Source organism: Gymnoscopelus braueri, assembly GCF_963280865.1.
Source record: "Gymnoscopelus braueri genome assembly, chromosome: 13".
NCBI classification, from domain to species: domain Eukaryota; kingdom Metazoa; phylum Chordata; class Actinopteri; order Myctophiformes; family Myctophidae; genus Gymnoscopelus; species Gymnoscopelus braueri.
The window spans coordinates 43221288-43237428 of record NC_137615.1 but is presented as its reverse complement, the minus strand read 5'-3'; the positions used below and the strand labels follow the sequence as shown (position 1 = coordinate 43237428).

Genomic DNA, 16141 nt, shown 5'->3' with positions numbered 1-16141 from the left:
AGGCAGCGCTTGGCTAATAGTCATGTAACCCATGTAACCCAACTAACGGCAACACAGTAATGGACATAAACATTCACATACATGCTTTAGACACTATTAGCAGGCTGCATTAACAACCAGCAGCAACAGAATCCAAGTTGCAGGCCACGTTAGCAGCTAACGCTGTGTGTGTGTGTGTGTGTGTGTGTGTGTGTGTGTACGATGAGGGCGCGCATCCGACACAGAGGCGCCCGTGCGGCTAGGCTCGTGCGCTGGGGTTGCTCGTGCGAGGCTCGTGCAGACACACTACCACAGCCACAGGCAGACACACGACGTCCAAATTGTCAACGGCGCATGCGCAGGATGCCAATTGTAGTATAGATATAATTTAGACTAAACATTCAAAGTAGCAAGTAACTAAAGTTTTCACCAAAAAAAAAGTGGAGTAAAAAGTAAATTTGTTGTCTCTGAGATGTAGTGGAGTAGAAGTTACAAGTACTGAAAATTGGACATTCTCCAGTGAAGTAAAAATACCTCAACATTGTACTGTAAGTATACAGTACTTGAGTAAATGTACTTAGTTACTTAACACCACTGAGTAAGAGTGAGAGGGAAGATTTATAAGACGGTATTGAGACATGCTGTACGGCTTGGAAACGTTGGCAAAGACAGGAGGCGCAGCTGGAGGTTTCAGAATTGAGGATGCTACCTTTCTCATTAGGAGTGACAAGGTAGGCAGGACATGATCAGAAATGACTACATTAGAGGATCAGCCCAGGTTTGAGGATAAAGCGAGAGAGGCGAGGTTGAGAATGAGACGTTTTAGACAGGAGGGACGAGGGGTACATTGGGAGAAGGAAGATGTAGCTGCCAGTAAGAGGAGAAGAGGAAAGCAGAAGAGGAGATTCATGGATGAGAGAGGAGGACATGCAGGAGGCAGGAGTCACAGAGGAAGAGAGCAGAAAACAGATCCAGATGGAGACAGATGACCCGCTGTGGCGACCCCAATGGGAATTGGCCAAAAGAAGATGGAAAAAAGGAGACTGGGTTGCAAAGAATCAAAAGAAAAATCTAGACAAGATAAAGAAAAGCAATAAAGAAACTAGGCTAGAGTGCAGGGAAGACTGTAATGACATGCCGAAAATAGAGACGCCAAGTTGAGTTTTAGTATCACATCCAGATCCAGCCATGTTGTGCTGCCTCTTTCCACATGGCTTGGCTCGGTGTGACTTGCTTCAAAATAAATCAAATCAGTTGCCTACTAGGTTATGGGGTAGAAGTAATGACCCATGTAATGTTGCATCAATCACACACACACACACACACACACACACACACACACACACACACACACACACACACACACACACACACACACACACACGCACGCACGCACGCACGCACGCACGCACGCACACACGCACTCACACACTCACTCCCACACTGTACGGGGGAGAGAGATATTGCCAAGGCCGCATATTCCTGTCTGGTTACTCACTCTCTTGCTCTCTCCCTCCCTCTCTCTGTCCCTCTCCCTCTCTCCCTCGCTCTCTCTCAGAAAACAGGGAGTATGACGCACTTTCTTTTTTCTTTTCTCTTCCTGGACGAACAACATTATCGAAGGCTTTGAAGCAAGATTGGAATAGATCTGAGACTGTTTTCTTTTCATTCTTATTTTCTTGTGAGATCCGGGGTTATTGATAAAACATTCAGGGTAGTGTAGTCCCGGTCACCCATCCAGGCCAGACAACAACCATCCAGAAGTTTTCCATCTGAAGAACAGAATGCAGACGGCCATGTTAAAACCAGTCATCAAGTTACACAGAATAGGTATGTACATGGCCGTGTTTATGCACAGGCGAGCTAGGCAAATGCCTATGTGCTATCATGGGGGGGGGGGGGGCATTCAAAATGCACTTGAGTTAAAGTATAAAAGTATTTGCATCAAAATGTACTTCAAGTACCAAAAGTAAAAGTACTCATTATACAAAATGTCCCATCTCAAGTTTTCAAATGTTTTCGAATCCTTTGAAAAGCAGATCTACAAGCTCACAAGATGTCGCTGTGAACTTGTAGATCGGCTATTTTCAAATGGCCGATATAGGGCTGAAGTGGTTACTGTATGTTTTGTAATAATAATCAAAATCTACAAAGTAACTAGTAACAAAGTTCTCAAATAATTGTAGTGGAGTAAAAGTACAATATTTGCCTCTGAGATGTGGTGGAGTAGAAGTAAAAGTATTGGAAATACTCAAGTAAAGTACAAATACCTCAAAATTGTACTTAAAGTAATACAATGCAGAATCCCAAATAACGATTTTTAGCAACCTCTGCTGGTCACTACCGTCACTGCATACAATTTCCGTAATCCTCGATTACCCAGAATTCCATTCGTTTTCACCGGAAGCCGGAAGCGTTTCAAAAAGCGATCTTTTAATTGTTTTATACTATCTACGGATCGTTTCTCTTAGCCAGTGGAGCATTAGTTACCATGAGCTGTGCTTTCTTTTTCTGTTCTTTTTCGATCTTCCAATCCTACATTATCTTAACATCAGCGTGAGGTTCCTTTTTGTTATAGCGCGGTAGTTCCTGGCCAAACAGGAAACCGTTGCGGTAGTTCCTGGGGACGTCGGCCACGACGTCATGACGTTGGCCAGGAACGTCATTTCCCCGGGAATGTCCCCCCAGTCCACTTTCAATAGAAAATATATAAATAAAAGGCTTCCGGGGGTGAAATTCACGGAGTGGGTGTTGTGAAACTTTTGCCACTCGCAAAAGATATACAATTTAACTTTAGTTTTGTTGAAAACGTTACCTAGTATTACTTTAAGTACAGTACTTGAGTACGTGTACTTAACTTTCCACCACTGTTAGCCTTAACTAGCACCATAATACTGTGTTGATAATCTACATGGTTCTGTGTCAACTTGTGACACACACACACACGCATGCACTCACGCACGCACGCACGCACGCACGCACGCACGCACGCACGCACGCACACGCACACACACACACAAAAAAATGTTACAAAGTTATAATGTTAGAATCGAACAATAAACATGCTTACGATGCTATTATTAAGACACGTATTGTCTTAATAACACATAAGGCATCTTACAAGGACTTAATAAGTGCCTTATTAACTATTAATTAATGCTTATTATGGCCTTATAATACAAAAATAAATGTGTTTACAATGCTATTATTAACACTTAAAGATACTTATTACACATGGGCGGCCATACTGTAGCTGAATGGTTAGTGAGCTCGCCTAGGACTACTATGTGTTGTAGTGTCCCTGAGCAAGACATTTAATCCCTAACTGCTCTCTGTGGTTAGCACTCAGCTGGGTGAAGCTGAAAACTGAAGTTCCCCCGTGGGATATGATAGGTATTTTTTTTAAATTAATAAACATCTTGTAAGTGCCTTATTAACTGTTAATTCATTGCTTATTAGAGTTGAATAATATAACAATAATAGTATTAGCAATGCTATTATAAACATTATATAGCTTTATTAACAAATAATACGTTTGATAAGCATATTATAAGGACTTATATGTAACTTATTAACTGTTAATTAATGCTTGTTAATAGTATTAACAATGCTATTACGAACAATTATATATCAATCAATCAAAGTTTATTTATATAGCACGTTTCATACATCAAGTGCAGTTCAATGTGCTTCCCAGAATAGTTTTAAAAATAACGATTAAAAAACCCGGGGGATAACAGCAAAAGAGGCAAAGAAAACATTTAGAACTAGAAAAAGTGCTCCTCGGAGCACAGGTCTCCGCCAGGTCAGGTAGGTTATTGTGGGCCAGCTAGCAATGTTCGGAATTCGCCAATCAGGATGGAATATAAAAAATAGGACGGAACCATCTTAATCACTTGACTGTAGAGATAATGTGTACTGATTTGCATGGTGTTTGGACAAAATTAGTAGGAGAAAAAATCGGCCTCCAGGTGTCGCTATAATAGGTCAATGTTAAAAGGGTGGCGTTTGTTCTTCAACATAGTGCGAATGTGCGTGCAAAGTTCCACCGCAATCGGATGCTGCATTCATGATTTGCGGCATTTTGTTGAAAATGGGCCACTCCTGCAAACTTTAGATGTCAATGTTAGCCAATCAGGATGGAATATGAAAAATCAAACAGATCCATCTTGATCACATGACTATAGAGATCATGTGTACCGATTTGCGTGAAATTTGGATAAAATCTGAAGGCTTAATCAAAAAAAAAAATGTTGTACATAGGTTGGCCTCCTGGTGGCGCTATAAAAGGCTAATGTGAAAAATGCAGGGCAGATGTTTTTCTTTGGTTTCTAGGGAGTATGCGTGCAAAGTTTCACGCAGATCGGTGCAGTTATAGTTAAAAACGCAAATCGGCCTTTTATAGCGCCACCATGAGGCTGATTTGAACATTTTCAAGTGGCATTTCTTCCTCGGCCTGGTGGGAATGTGCGTGTGCAATTTCACGGAAATCGCAAGCTGCGTTCATGATTTGAGGCATTTAGTTCAAAATGGACCAATCCTGCAAACTTTGGAAGCCAACCTTAGCCAATCAGGATGGAATATGGAAAATCAGACAGATCTGTGTTGATCACATGACTATAGAGATAGTGTGTACTGATTTACGTGATGTTTGGATAAAATCTGTTGGAGTAATATAAAAAAAAAAAATTGCACACATTGGCCTCCTGGTGGTGCTATAACAGGGCAATGTAAAAAAATTGGGGCAGAGGTTCTGAATTGGCATCCAGGGAGTGTGTGTGCAGAGTTTTGCAGCGACCGGGCCAACGGTGCCGGAGATTAGCTGTTCACAGACAGATGGACACACGGACGGGTAGGCCGGAGCACCTCCATGTAATGATTTAAAAACCAATAAAAGGATCTTAAAATCAATTCTAAAACTAACAGGCAGCCAGTGGAGGGATTTTAAAATAGGTGTAATGTGTGCTAGGTGTAATATATCTTTTATTAACAAATGATAAGGTTAATGAGCATCTGATAAGGACTTACAATTATCTTATTAACTGTTAATTAATGCTTGTTAATAGGATGTTCGTTTGAAATGCTAATGGTAAGCTCCCAGATTTTAATGGGTGCGTGTCTGTGTGAATGTGAAACAGAGCGTTGCTGAAAAAGTGCACTCATGCTCAGCATACCTGACGTGGATAAAATAGGTAAAAAGCCTGAGACAAACAGACAGACAAATGAATCAACAAACAGTAGCAGGCGCTCGGGTGCCGCAGTGGTAAAGTCACTGTCCATACACCACCGAGGTTGTGGGTTCGAATCCACCATGGTGGATTCGTGGTGAATTCGTGGTGGATTCCGTAGTGGATTTCGTGGTGGACGCCCGGCTTTGTCGGGCGTCTATGCGAACACAATTGGCCCGTGTTTGGGGGAGGGGAGCCGGACGGGGAGGGTGATATTGGTCATTGCACGTACTTCTACGGGCTGGGGGTGGCACCTGTCAGCAGGGAGTGAGGAGTAGGACGAAGGCTCTACGTCCTCCCGGTGGAGTCTCCTCACCGGTAGGCGAGTCAGTAGGATGCAACAGCAGTGACAACACAGAAATGTGTGTGGGGAGGAATCAATTGCGGCATAGCGACGGTTGGGGAGAAAAGGGGGGTAAAACATAATTGGCTACTCTAAATTTAGATAAAGAAATGAGCAAAAACTTTACCTCATTTTACCAACCTGAGGGAATATAGGGTTGAGGGAACATACTGTAGGGCTGAGGGAACATATAGGGTGACATTTGAGTTGGGGGAACATAAGGCTGAGGGAACTTGAGTACGCTCCCCTCCAGCATTGTTATGGTGAAATTCATGACCTAAAGACATTTGTTACTATCTTGTGGACTCTACTTTACATAATGTTACTGTCTGAACGTAACTATTTTAGTTATGTGAAGTTCACAAGATGGTCACATATTTCGTCAGGTCACCAATTTCACCATGGGTGGCTACACACTTTTTTCTTTTTCTTGGATGACTGAACTGAAAAAAATACTTGTCAAATGCACAATTATTAAATAATTGTCTGATTATAATGATTTCAAAATAAATATTTTCAAATGCTTCCACCATACAGCGATAAAACTAGTGTGACGCCTCCTCGGGGCTCCTCCCCACTTCCGTTTCATCTTTACAGTGACCACCTGCCTGGAGGAGATAAAGGCGTGGATGAACCTCAATTTTCTTCAGTTAAACAGCTCCAAGACTGAAGCCATCTTAATTGGCACCCCCCACCAGATCAAATCATGCCCCATAACCAGCATCTCATTCTCCGGTCAAAATCTCCCCCTCTCATCCACAGTCACCAACCTGGGTGTGAAAATGGACCCGCACCTCACCTTCGAGGCACACGTAAAACACCTCTGTAAGACCTCCTTTTTCCACCTCAGGAACATCTCCACACTCCGCTCCACACTCACCCTGCCAGATGCTGAGAAACTCGTCCACGCCTTTATCTCCTCCAGGCTGGATTACTGCAATGCACTACTCATCGGGATCCCTAGCAAGAGCCTCCAAAGGCTCCAATACATTCAAAACAGCGCTGCTAGGGTCCTGATGAGAGTGCGAAAATATGACCATATCACACCCACCCTCCGCTCACTTCACTGGCTCCCCATCTCATTCAGGACTGAATATAAGATTTCCCTTCTCACCCATCAATGCATGTACGGCAACGCCCCCCCCTACCTCAAAGAACTCCTCACACCAAAACCCGCCACCCGAAGCCTCCGCTCCAACAATACCAACCTCCTTGTTGTCCCTGACACCAACCTCCGCACCATGGGCGACCGGGCCTTCTGTCGCACAGCCCCATGTCTGTGGAATGCCCTCCCAGACCACCTGAGAGCACCACAGTCCACTGATGCTTTTAAAAATGGACTAAAAACCTACCTTTTTAAAAAAGCATTTTTCTAATTTTTATGGACTTTGTTTGTTTTTATTTCTAAATTTTGGCTCTTAGTTTAGCCTAGTTGGGTCTATTAATTGTTTTGTTGCCTATGCTGTTTTTATACCTTGCTTTTAATTGTAGCACTCTGAGATTCGTAAGAATGTAAAGTGCGTTATAAATAAAATTTATTATTATTATTATTATTTACAGTCACGCAAATGTATCCAAATTGAAATCAAAATCGTCTTAGCAGAAATTAATATTAATAAAATGCAATGTAAAGATATTTTAAGATATATTTGTGTGAATGCAAATGACGAACAGATGACAGCTTCCTCTCTCGGATTTGGGGATGTGTAGTTTCAGACTCGTATACTGTAGCTAGCATTCGATGATTGTGGAATAGTTGTCTGGCTACGCGAGACTAAGGCATAGGTAACCAATACTGTAGGCAGTTGTATGTTCAATGCAAAAAAACACAATTAAATCATCAACCTTTATTCGTCTTTTTTGGTATGACAACTAATCTACAACAAGCATGTCATGACTGTAACTGCCTCTGTGTTCAGTTTAAGATTTTGGTACCTATACCAGAGTTTTGGTTCCTACCTACCTGCTGCTAAATAAATGGGGCGGAACTAATTGTCCGATTATCAGCGTTTCCGGGGAAGTTTTATGATGAACACACACACGGGGACGTTTTATAGTGAAACACACGTGCACATTCTCCGCAGATTTGACAGATAATTTCAGTCAAAGTGTTGATGTAAAGAGTACATAAGTTATCTAAGTTATCAGAAGTTGATAAAGTACCCCTAATTTCCTCTTTTATTGAATGCAGCCAATAAGGTAGGCCTACTATTTGTTTTGTTTGTGCTAAGATATACTTGATTTTAGTGTTGTGTTGTTAACCTATTTGTCAGCTATGTAGGCCTAAGCTAGGTAGATAAAGAGCTAACTAAATGTTTACAAAGTGTATTGTTGTTGATGTTGTAGTTTGTCTAACTTGTTTTGCTTTAAGGTTAATGTGTTTTGTTGGGATTAAGTTTATTTGTTTAACACTAAGACAAGTCGATATTGATTTGGTTTGTTTTTGTTTGATCTGTGATTTATTGTATTTTGTGGATGTTTTGTCATCACAGTTCTCACGGTCTGGAGTGAAATAAATCCAACCAGTAACATAAGAACGTGGTTGCTGTCAATCATTACATAAGAGGGAATTACAACCCTAGTAGTGGCATGTTCTGCAACACTGTAACAACACTAATACAGCAATCTGTCAATTGTTTCATTCCAGACCAGTCTATGGAGTCCAGACTGCAGGTGAAGATGAACTCTCCAGACCCAGCCAGCAGTGGTGGAAAAAGTACTCAAATTTTACTGCAATATAGAAAGTAAAAGTCCGGAATTCAAAATGTTACTTGAGTAAATAAAGTACAAAAGTATTGGTATCAAAATGTACTTAAAATACCAAAAGTAGAAAGAACTAAATTTTTCAAATATATAAAAATCTTTTGAAAATAGTCGATTTACAAGCTCACAATGCATTGCGATGCGACACATTGTGAGCTTGTAGTTCGGCTATTTACAAATGGCCGAAATGTACATGTTGATTTTTGAACTGTTTGGTTGCTACTATATATGTCTATGAAATTAATTCAAGGACCCCAACGGAAACAAGTCCGAAAGGACTTTTTTGGCCGGACCTTTTAGACAAAAGCATTATAAATGTAAACTGTGTTGTTTTACATTCTTTTGCCTAATAAAATTTTCAATCAATCAATCAATATAGGGCTGAGGTGGTTAATGTATGTTTTGTAATAATAATCCAAATTTACAAAGTAACAAGTAGCCTAACTAAAGTTTTCATATACTGTAATTGCAGTGGAGTAAAAGCACAATATTTGCCTCTGAGATGTAGCGGAGTAGAAGCAAAAGTACTGACAATTGGAAAGACTGTTCACGGCTAAATGCATATCATTTTGGGGGTCCTTGACATGAAAACATTTGAGCACCACTTCTATAGCAACGTAGGTTTTTCAGAAAACTGTTAGGATTTGGAAGGCATTTGTAGTGTCGGCCTCTGGCCTAAATGGGTTATTGCAATTATTGTAGAACTAATTGTGTTGAATCCACTCTGAAAACTGCTGATGGTCACTTTGAATAACAGAACAAGCATGTAAAACTTATATTCTGGTATGAGTAAAATTATAAACAATTAAATTGTTTTGCTTAATTAGACCTAAACGGATAGTGACACTGACACAACATTGTGTTTAAACATCCCACCCCTGGTCTGACTGATTTTATGCTTTTATCTCAGATACATGTCCTTCTCTGTCCTCAGCTATACCAAGATGTTCTTGCTGTGACCAGTGTGGAAAGAAATTCACTTCAGTTTCTAAACTCAAGAGCCACCAACTTATGCACACTGGAGAGAAGCCTTACTGCTGTGACCAGTGTGGGAGAGGCTTCGCTCTAAGGTCTCACCTTAAGAGTCACATGAAAATTCACACTGGAGAGAAGCCTTACTGTTGTGACCAATGTGGGAGAGTATTCGCTCAAACGTCTCACCTTAAGATACACAAGAGAATTCACACTGGAGAGAGGCCTTACTGCTGTGACCGGTGTGGGAGAGGCTTCAGTCAAATGCCTCACCTTGAGAAACACAAGAGAAGTCACACTGGAGAGAAGCCTTACTGCTGTGATCAGTGTGGGAGAGGCTTCACTCGAATGTCTCACCTTGAGAGTCACAAGAGAATTCACACTGGAGAGAAGCCTTACTGCTGTGAAACATGTGGGAGAGGCTTCGCTCAAATGTCTAGCCTTGAGAAACACAACAGAATTCACACTGGAGAGAAGCCTTACTGTTGTGACCAATGTGGGAGAGGCTTCGCTCAAATGTCTAGCCTTGAGGGACACAAGAGAATTCACACTGGAGAGAAGCCTTACTGCTGTGAACAATGTGGGCGAGGCTTCACTCGAATGTCTCACCTTGAGAGTCACAAGAGAATTCACACTGGAGAGAAGCCTTACTGCTGTGACCAATGTGGGAGAGGCTTCACTCAAAAAAAAAGCCTGGTGACGCACAAGAGAATTCACACGGGAGAGAAGCCTTACTGTTGTGAAGAGTGTGGGACAAAGTTCAGTGAAAATTCTACTCTCAAAATACACAAGAGAATTCACACTGGAGAGAAGCCTTACTGCTGTGACCAATGTGGGAGACACTTCACTCAAAAAGCAGGCCTGGTGAAGCACAAGAGAATTCACACTGGAGAGAAGCCATACTGCTGTGACCAGTGTGGGAGAGGCTTCACTGTAAGCTCTCACCTTAAGAGTCACAAGAGAATTCACACTGGAGAGAAGCCTTACTGTTGTGACCAGTGTGGGAGAGGTTTCGGTCAAATGTCTGACCTTGAGATACACAAGAGAATTCACACTGGAGAGAAGCCTTACTGTTGTGACCAGTGTGGGAGAGGCTTCACTCAAAGGTCTCACCTTGAAACACACAAGAGAAATCACACTGGAGAGAAGCCTTACTGTTGTGACCAGTGTGGGAGAGGCTTCACTCAAACGTCTCACCTTAAGATACACAAGATAAATCACACGGGCGAGAAGCCTTACTGCTGTGACCAGTGTGGGAGAGGCTTCACTCAAAAGTCTCACCTTGAGATACACAAGAAAATTCACACTGGAGAGAAGCCTTACTGCTGTGACCAGTGTGGGAGGGGCTTCACTCAAAAGTCTAAACTTGAGATACACAAGAGAATTCACACTGGAGAGAAGCCTTACTGCTGTGACCAGTGTGGGAGAGGCTTCACTGAAAGGTCAAGCCTTGAGAGACACAAGAGAATTCACACTGGAGAGAAGCCTTACTGCTGTGACCAGTGTGGGAGGGGCTTCACTGAAAAGTCTAAACTTGAGATACACAAGAGAATTCACACTGGAGAGAAGCCTTACTGCTGTGACCAGTGTGGTAGGGGCTTCACTCAAAAGTCTAAACTTGAGATACACAAGAGAATTCACACTGGAGAGAAGCCTTACTGCTGTGACCAGTGTGGGAGAGGCTTCACTGAAAGGTCAAGCCTTGAGAGACACAAGATAATTCACACTGGAGTGAAGCCATTTGGGTGTGAAATATGTGGGAAGTGTTTCACTCGGTACGGAACATTAAAAGCACATAAGCGCATCCATGCTGGAGAGGGAAGCCTTTCTGCTGTGACCCATGCTGGACCATCTGGAGAGAGAAGCCTTTCTGCTGTGACCCATCCAGGACCATCTCCATCTAACAGGGGGGAAATGAAGACGACCAGGACCTCAGTAAGTTTAATTCTCTCACGCACGCACACACGCACATTTACACACACAGATGGAGGGGAGCAGAACAGAGGGCAAATATATATATATATCAATTTTCGGGTCCTTGGCATGAAAAGGTTTGAGAACTACCCATTTAGAAGCATTTCTAGAGTGTGTAATTCAGTTCACCCTCAAAAAATCTTAATTTCTATCAATTACACACCCCATGAAGCCTTGAATTCATGGAGATTTTTTGTCGCATTCCAAAGCCAATAATTTGATGACCGGATGACTGCTCAGAGTCTCCTACCGGATAGACTCCGCCGGCATCGCTGGTCATCAAATTATTGGCTTAGGAATGAGACAAAAAATCTCCATGAATCCATGAATTCAAGGCTTCATCGGGTGTGTAATTGATATCAAATAAGTACTTTTTGGGGTGAACTACTCCTTTAATGGTTTACTTTGACATCAACCTGATGGACATGTTCCGCTCTCTCACAGGCTCCGCGAAGCAGCTCTGAGTCATCTGATGAGTGATGTCCAACTGGCAGGAGGATGAAGCTGTGTGTCTGTGTCCCTTGAAATACGGAACCGTCCCTCATTTGGAAACCATAAAAGACTTTTCCCTTATTAATAATAATAATAGCTCAGATTGAAATAGCACTTTTCTAAGTACCCAAAGTCACTTTACATAAAGAAAAGGAAGGAACCAACTTTATTAAGAAAAGAAAAAAAACATAAGTGCTAGATTAAAAACATAAAAGTTTAAGCATGGGTTAGGGAGACATCTTAACTAGACCTCTATTGAGAAAAGCTACCCTGTAGGGGTGAGTTTTCAGTGAGTTTTTGAAGGAGAGGAGGGAGGGGGCATTTGTTAGATGGCTGGGAAGTGCATTCCAGAGGGAGGGGGCAGCAACAGAGAAAGCCCTATCCCCCCATGTACGGTACTTGGCTTATTGAACTGATTAGTTGAACTGATAAGTTCAATAAGGGACACTGATCTGATCCTTATTTTTGGGAATCAATCAATGACACTCATCTTGCAAGTTCAAACAGCTCATATACATAATGTACAATACAGGTTGTTAACCACTTCAACCCCCTAGACTTGGTAAACTGGACCTGAGTTGCCTCTATGTACTTTTTTTCTATCTACACCAAATCTCTTTGCCAAAAATAGCCGATCTACAAGCTCACGCCGTGACGCGTTGTGAACCTGTAGCTATGCTTGGCTAATGTTCCCCCCCAAAATATGGATGCTAGGGTTCAAGTGGTTAATATGATATAAGAATTGTACATACACAGTTAGATTTTATCTATTGACTGGAAGTCCTTTATTCTTCTTGGAAATAAGTGACGGCCAGCCGAGTGTCTCTTATTGAATTTCAGGGAGTTGGTACTAACCCTATGTGTGATGTCCAACTAGCAGGGTCCTCTGGACCAGTAGTGTAAAGTAACATTTACAAGTACAGTTACTCAAGTAGCCTACTGTACTTAAGTACAATTATGAGGTATTTTTTACTATACTGGAGTACTTCAAATTGTCCGTACTTTTACTTCTACTCAACTACATCTCGGAGGCAAATGTTGTAGGCTACTCTTACTCTACTACAATTATTTGTAGTGGAGTTATTAGTTACTTTTTAGATTTAGATTATTATTGCAAAACATGCATTAACCACTTCAGCCCTATATACATTTCGGCCATTTGAAAAGAGCCAATCTACAAGCTCACAATATGTCGCATCGGCTTGTAGATCGGCTATTTTTTCAAATACATTTTTTATAATTTTTTTGAAAACTACTTTAAAATTTGTATTCCGAAAGTACTTGTAACAGAGTATTTTTTACATTGCAGTACTGATACACATTGATTCTTTTACTCAAGTAAAAAAAAAATAGTACTTTTCCACCGCTGCTCTGGACACCCCGGAGGATGCACTTGTGTGATCTGTGTACTTACATTTACCATAATTACCATAGTTAACATAGTTACCATAGTTTGAGCATGTATTTAGAGCCGCTGAGTTTGGAGTTGGATAATTAATCTGTGTGAATTAAAGTGGCACTATGTAACTTCTTTTTAATGAATATAACGTAATCTATATGGTAGACTCAGAGTATGTTAATACAATTGGGGTGGTTGTATTTTGTATTTTGTGTGTGTATTTTGTGTCCCTGCTCTTCTATTGAGTATTTAGATTGTGTCAAAGGTCATGTCTCACCTAGACACAGGATCTGACATGAATTTTGACCTGATGGTCAGGATTCAATTTGTCCCCTGAGCAAGCAGGCGTGTTAGCACTTGCGCAGGAAATTGTTTAAAATGTTTATTCATAATAAAATGGTAACCATTATGGACTGCTTCCATAGTAGGCTTTGTGTGACTTGTAACTAGTTCTACGACAAATAAGTATAATAAGGTATAATCAATCATCTTAGCTTTTTTCTCTTTGTGTGCCTTTTATAATCAATTCCTTTTGTGAAAGAAGTTTTAACAGTGTTCTTAAATCATGTAATGCACATTCATCACACTTCATTATCGTCGCTGTCGGGCAAAAACCTTGTATCTCCAAATTTCAACTTTTCATGTTTTTTTCGTCATTTAAAGCAGCACTATGAAGTTTGGGGTATCAGTGGCCACTTGGACACAAATAAAATGGCAGCCAACGTCTTTGACTTCATTACCAATACCCAAGCATGCCCGGCGAGGACGCGCTGTGATTGGCCAGTCTGCTTTGACTGGCAGTTCTGCTTTGGTGCCTTGGCAAATGCCAGGATGAAACTCATTGTCTCCCCTATACATAGTAATACAGTCAAGCCCCTAGCAGGGACCCCCCTGAGTCTATACATTTATGGAAGGATGATTGTTATTGCTTAAACATGTAACTATAATTTTGAGGGACATAATATGCTGTACAGTGGTTAAAAAAATACATAGTGCTGCTTTAATGCCCTACTTTTTCATACAAGAGTGTCAAGCTAAAGTCGTAGAAATAGGCAATCTACAAGGCGTCGCGATCTATGTCGCAGCACGATGAGAGCTTGTAGATCGGCTATTTTCATAATTTCTGAAAATGTTCCTTCCGTTTCCTGAGAAGTTACGGTTTTAGACATCTGACAGTGACATTATACAAAGTAGAAAGGGGCCCTCTATGCAGCGCATATCTCTGCCAGGCCGGGTGGCCTCCTCAGGGCTGTCATGATAGACTGTTCTAACACTCTGTTTCCCAAACAGTGGGTCGCGGACCAATTTTTATGGGTTGTGACTTGTGAGTAAAATATCCACTTTTTTGTGTCTTCCATTTTCAGATGTCCTTTTCATGAAATGGATTGTCCCAAGTTTTACTTTTACTGCAAAAGTCATGAAATTGATCTATGAAGTGACTCACCACATAGGCAAAACAAATCCTACTCTGACAGGGGGAGTATTAAAAATATGAAAAAACAATGTTCTACCCCAGGTAGGGGTATCTCAAAAAATTCTCGCAGCTTCTCTCTGCAGTAACCAGATTTACTCTCTACTGAAAAGGTCAAGGTCAGACACTTTAATTCTGCATTAAGTTGTTTACTTGTGAAATATTTACATACTAATCAACCCAAACCATTATTATCATTAAATTTATAACACCATAAATTCACCAATCATTTATAAAGCAAATAAACCCCGGCAAATAAATCCAGGCAAATAAACAAAATAAACAGGCCTGTTCTGAACTCTTTCTCTGAACCTCAGTAACCCCTGCCCATCCAACCCCAACCTTCTGTCAGTCCACATTGTTGTCTTCCCCGTTGTCCAACTCTTCTTCGCTTACATCCATTAAGGTGTGAAAGTTGAGAGGTGATGAAGGGGAATAACATGGTGACCTGGGGTCCAGAGAGGGCGAAGTTGGCTCATAGCTAACCGATTCCTCTCTTTCCTCGTCCTTGGCGTTGATGGTGGGCTCAGGGGAGTGTGATGTTGGGGTGGTGGGGCTGTAGGATATTTACTCCTGATGACTGTTGACCTGCTGTGCTTGGAGTGTCCCACCATCTGTCACCCGCTCTGTGCTATCCTGTCCTTCCTGTTCTTCTGTGTCACTGATCTCTATCACGTTAGGTGTTTCTGTGCTCTCATTTAAGAACTCTCTGTACCACATCACATCAGTCTCTCTTGCCCTCTCGTTTATCAGCTCCCTGTCTCTCTGCCTCTCTCTTTCTCTCCTTCCACTGATCATATCCACTGTTACTGCTAATATTTGATCGTCTGTAGGAGGGACACATGGTTGTTGTTGTTGTTGTGGGGAAGAGGGGAACCTTCTCTCTACCTCTTGCGGGGTAACTCTTACATCTACTCCCTCCTCCACTGCCACTATCCATCCTGAACCCTGTCTGGGTTGCTATTGTGTGTACAACAGTGGAACCGTATAAGGTTCCCATGATCCTCTCCTCGTTATTCGTGGCCTAATGGGCCTACTGGAGGGTTCCTCAGGAACCTCTGGAGATTCATTTGTTACCCAGGTTACTACATGAGCTGTTTGTTTGGTTAAACAGGGGTCGCGGCTATCACAAAGAACCAGGAGATAACGCGATCCAAAGATTTACTGCTCCATTCACTTCCCTGTTAAGATAATAACGGAGAAAAAAATCCCTTTTTTCCTGTGTTTACTATGTATTTTTGAGTGAAACATGCTATTTTCAAAGGCGGACAACAAATGTCAACGAGGTCGCGATGACCTCGTTGACATTTGTGAAACCACACAGTGAAACCCTCAGTGATTAGCAACCATCAGGGGATCGATCATAGCCTACTGGAGATAAATATTCTGTGACTCCTTCAAAAGGTAAGAGAATCGCAAAATCCTGGCAGTGGGACCACACAGCCAGAAATAAGTCTGGCACTAACAGGAAATATATTCTGATACCATGTTTTTACCCACTTCATATTCATGTGGAATCT

General features: G+C 41.6%; 2 protein-coding genes across 2 annotated transcripts in view; one reads left to right on the top strand and one right to left on the bottom strand.

Moving 5' to 3' along the window:
• The window catches only part of LOC308098625 (serine protease 48-like), a gene marked incomplete at its 3' end in the record, with an annotated part of 86619 nt that overhangs the window by 35941 nt on the left and 34537 nt on the right, over positions 1-16141 (bottom strand). The gene's annotated exons all lie outside the window — the stretch shown is intronic.
• LOC308098626 (uncharacterized protein) lies at positions 1606-12344 on the top strand. Its single transcript, XM_080447035.1, has 5 exons — positions 1606-1809; positions 8198-8266; positions 9248-9697; positions 10463-11220; positions 11704-12344. The coding sequence occupies exons 1-5, from the start codon at positions 1764-1766 to the stop codon at positions 11737-11739; spliced, it is 1359 nt and encodes a 452-aa protein (XP_080303161.1). The 5' UTR covers positions 1606-1763; the 3' UTR covers positions 11740-12344.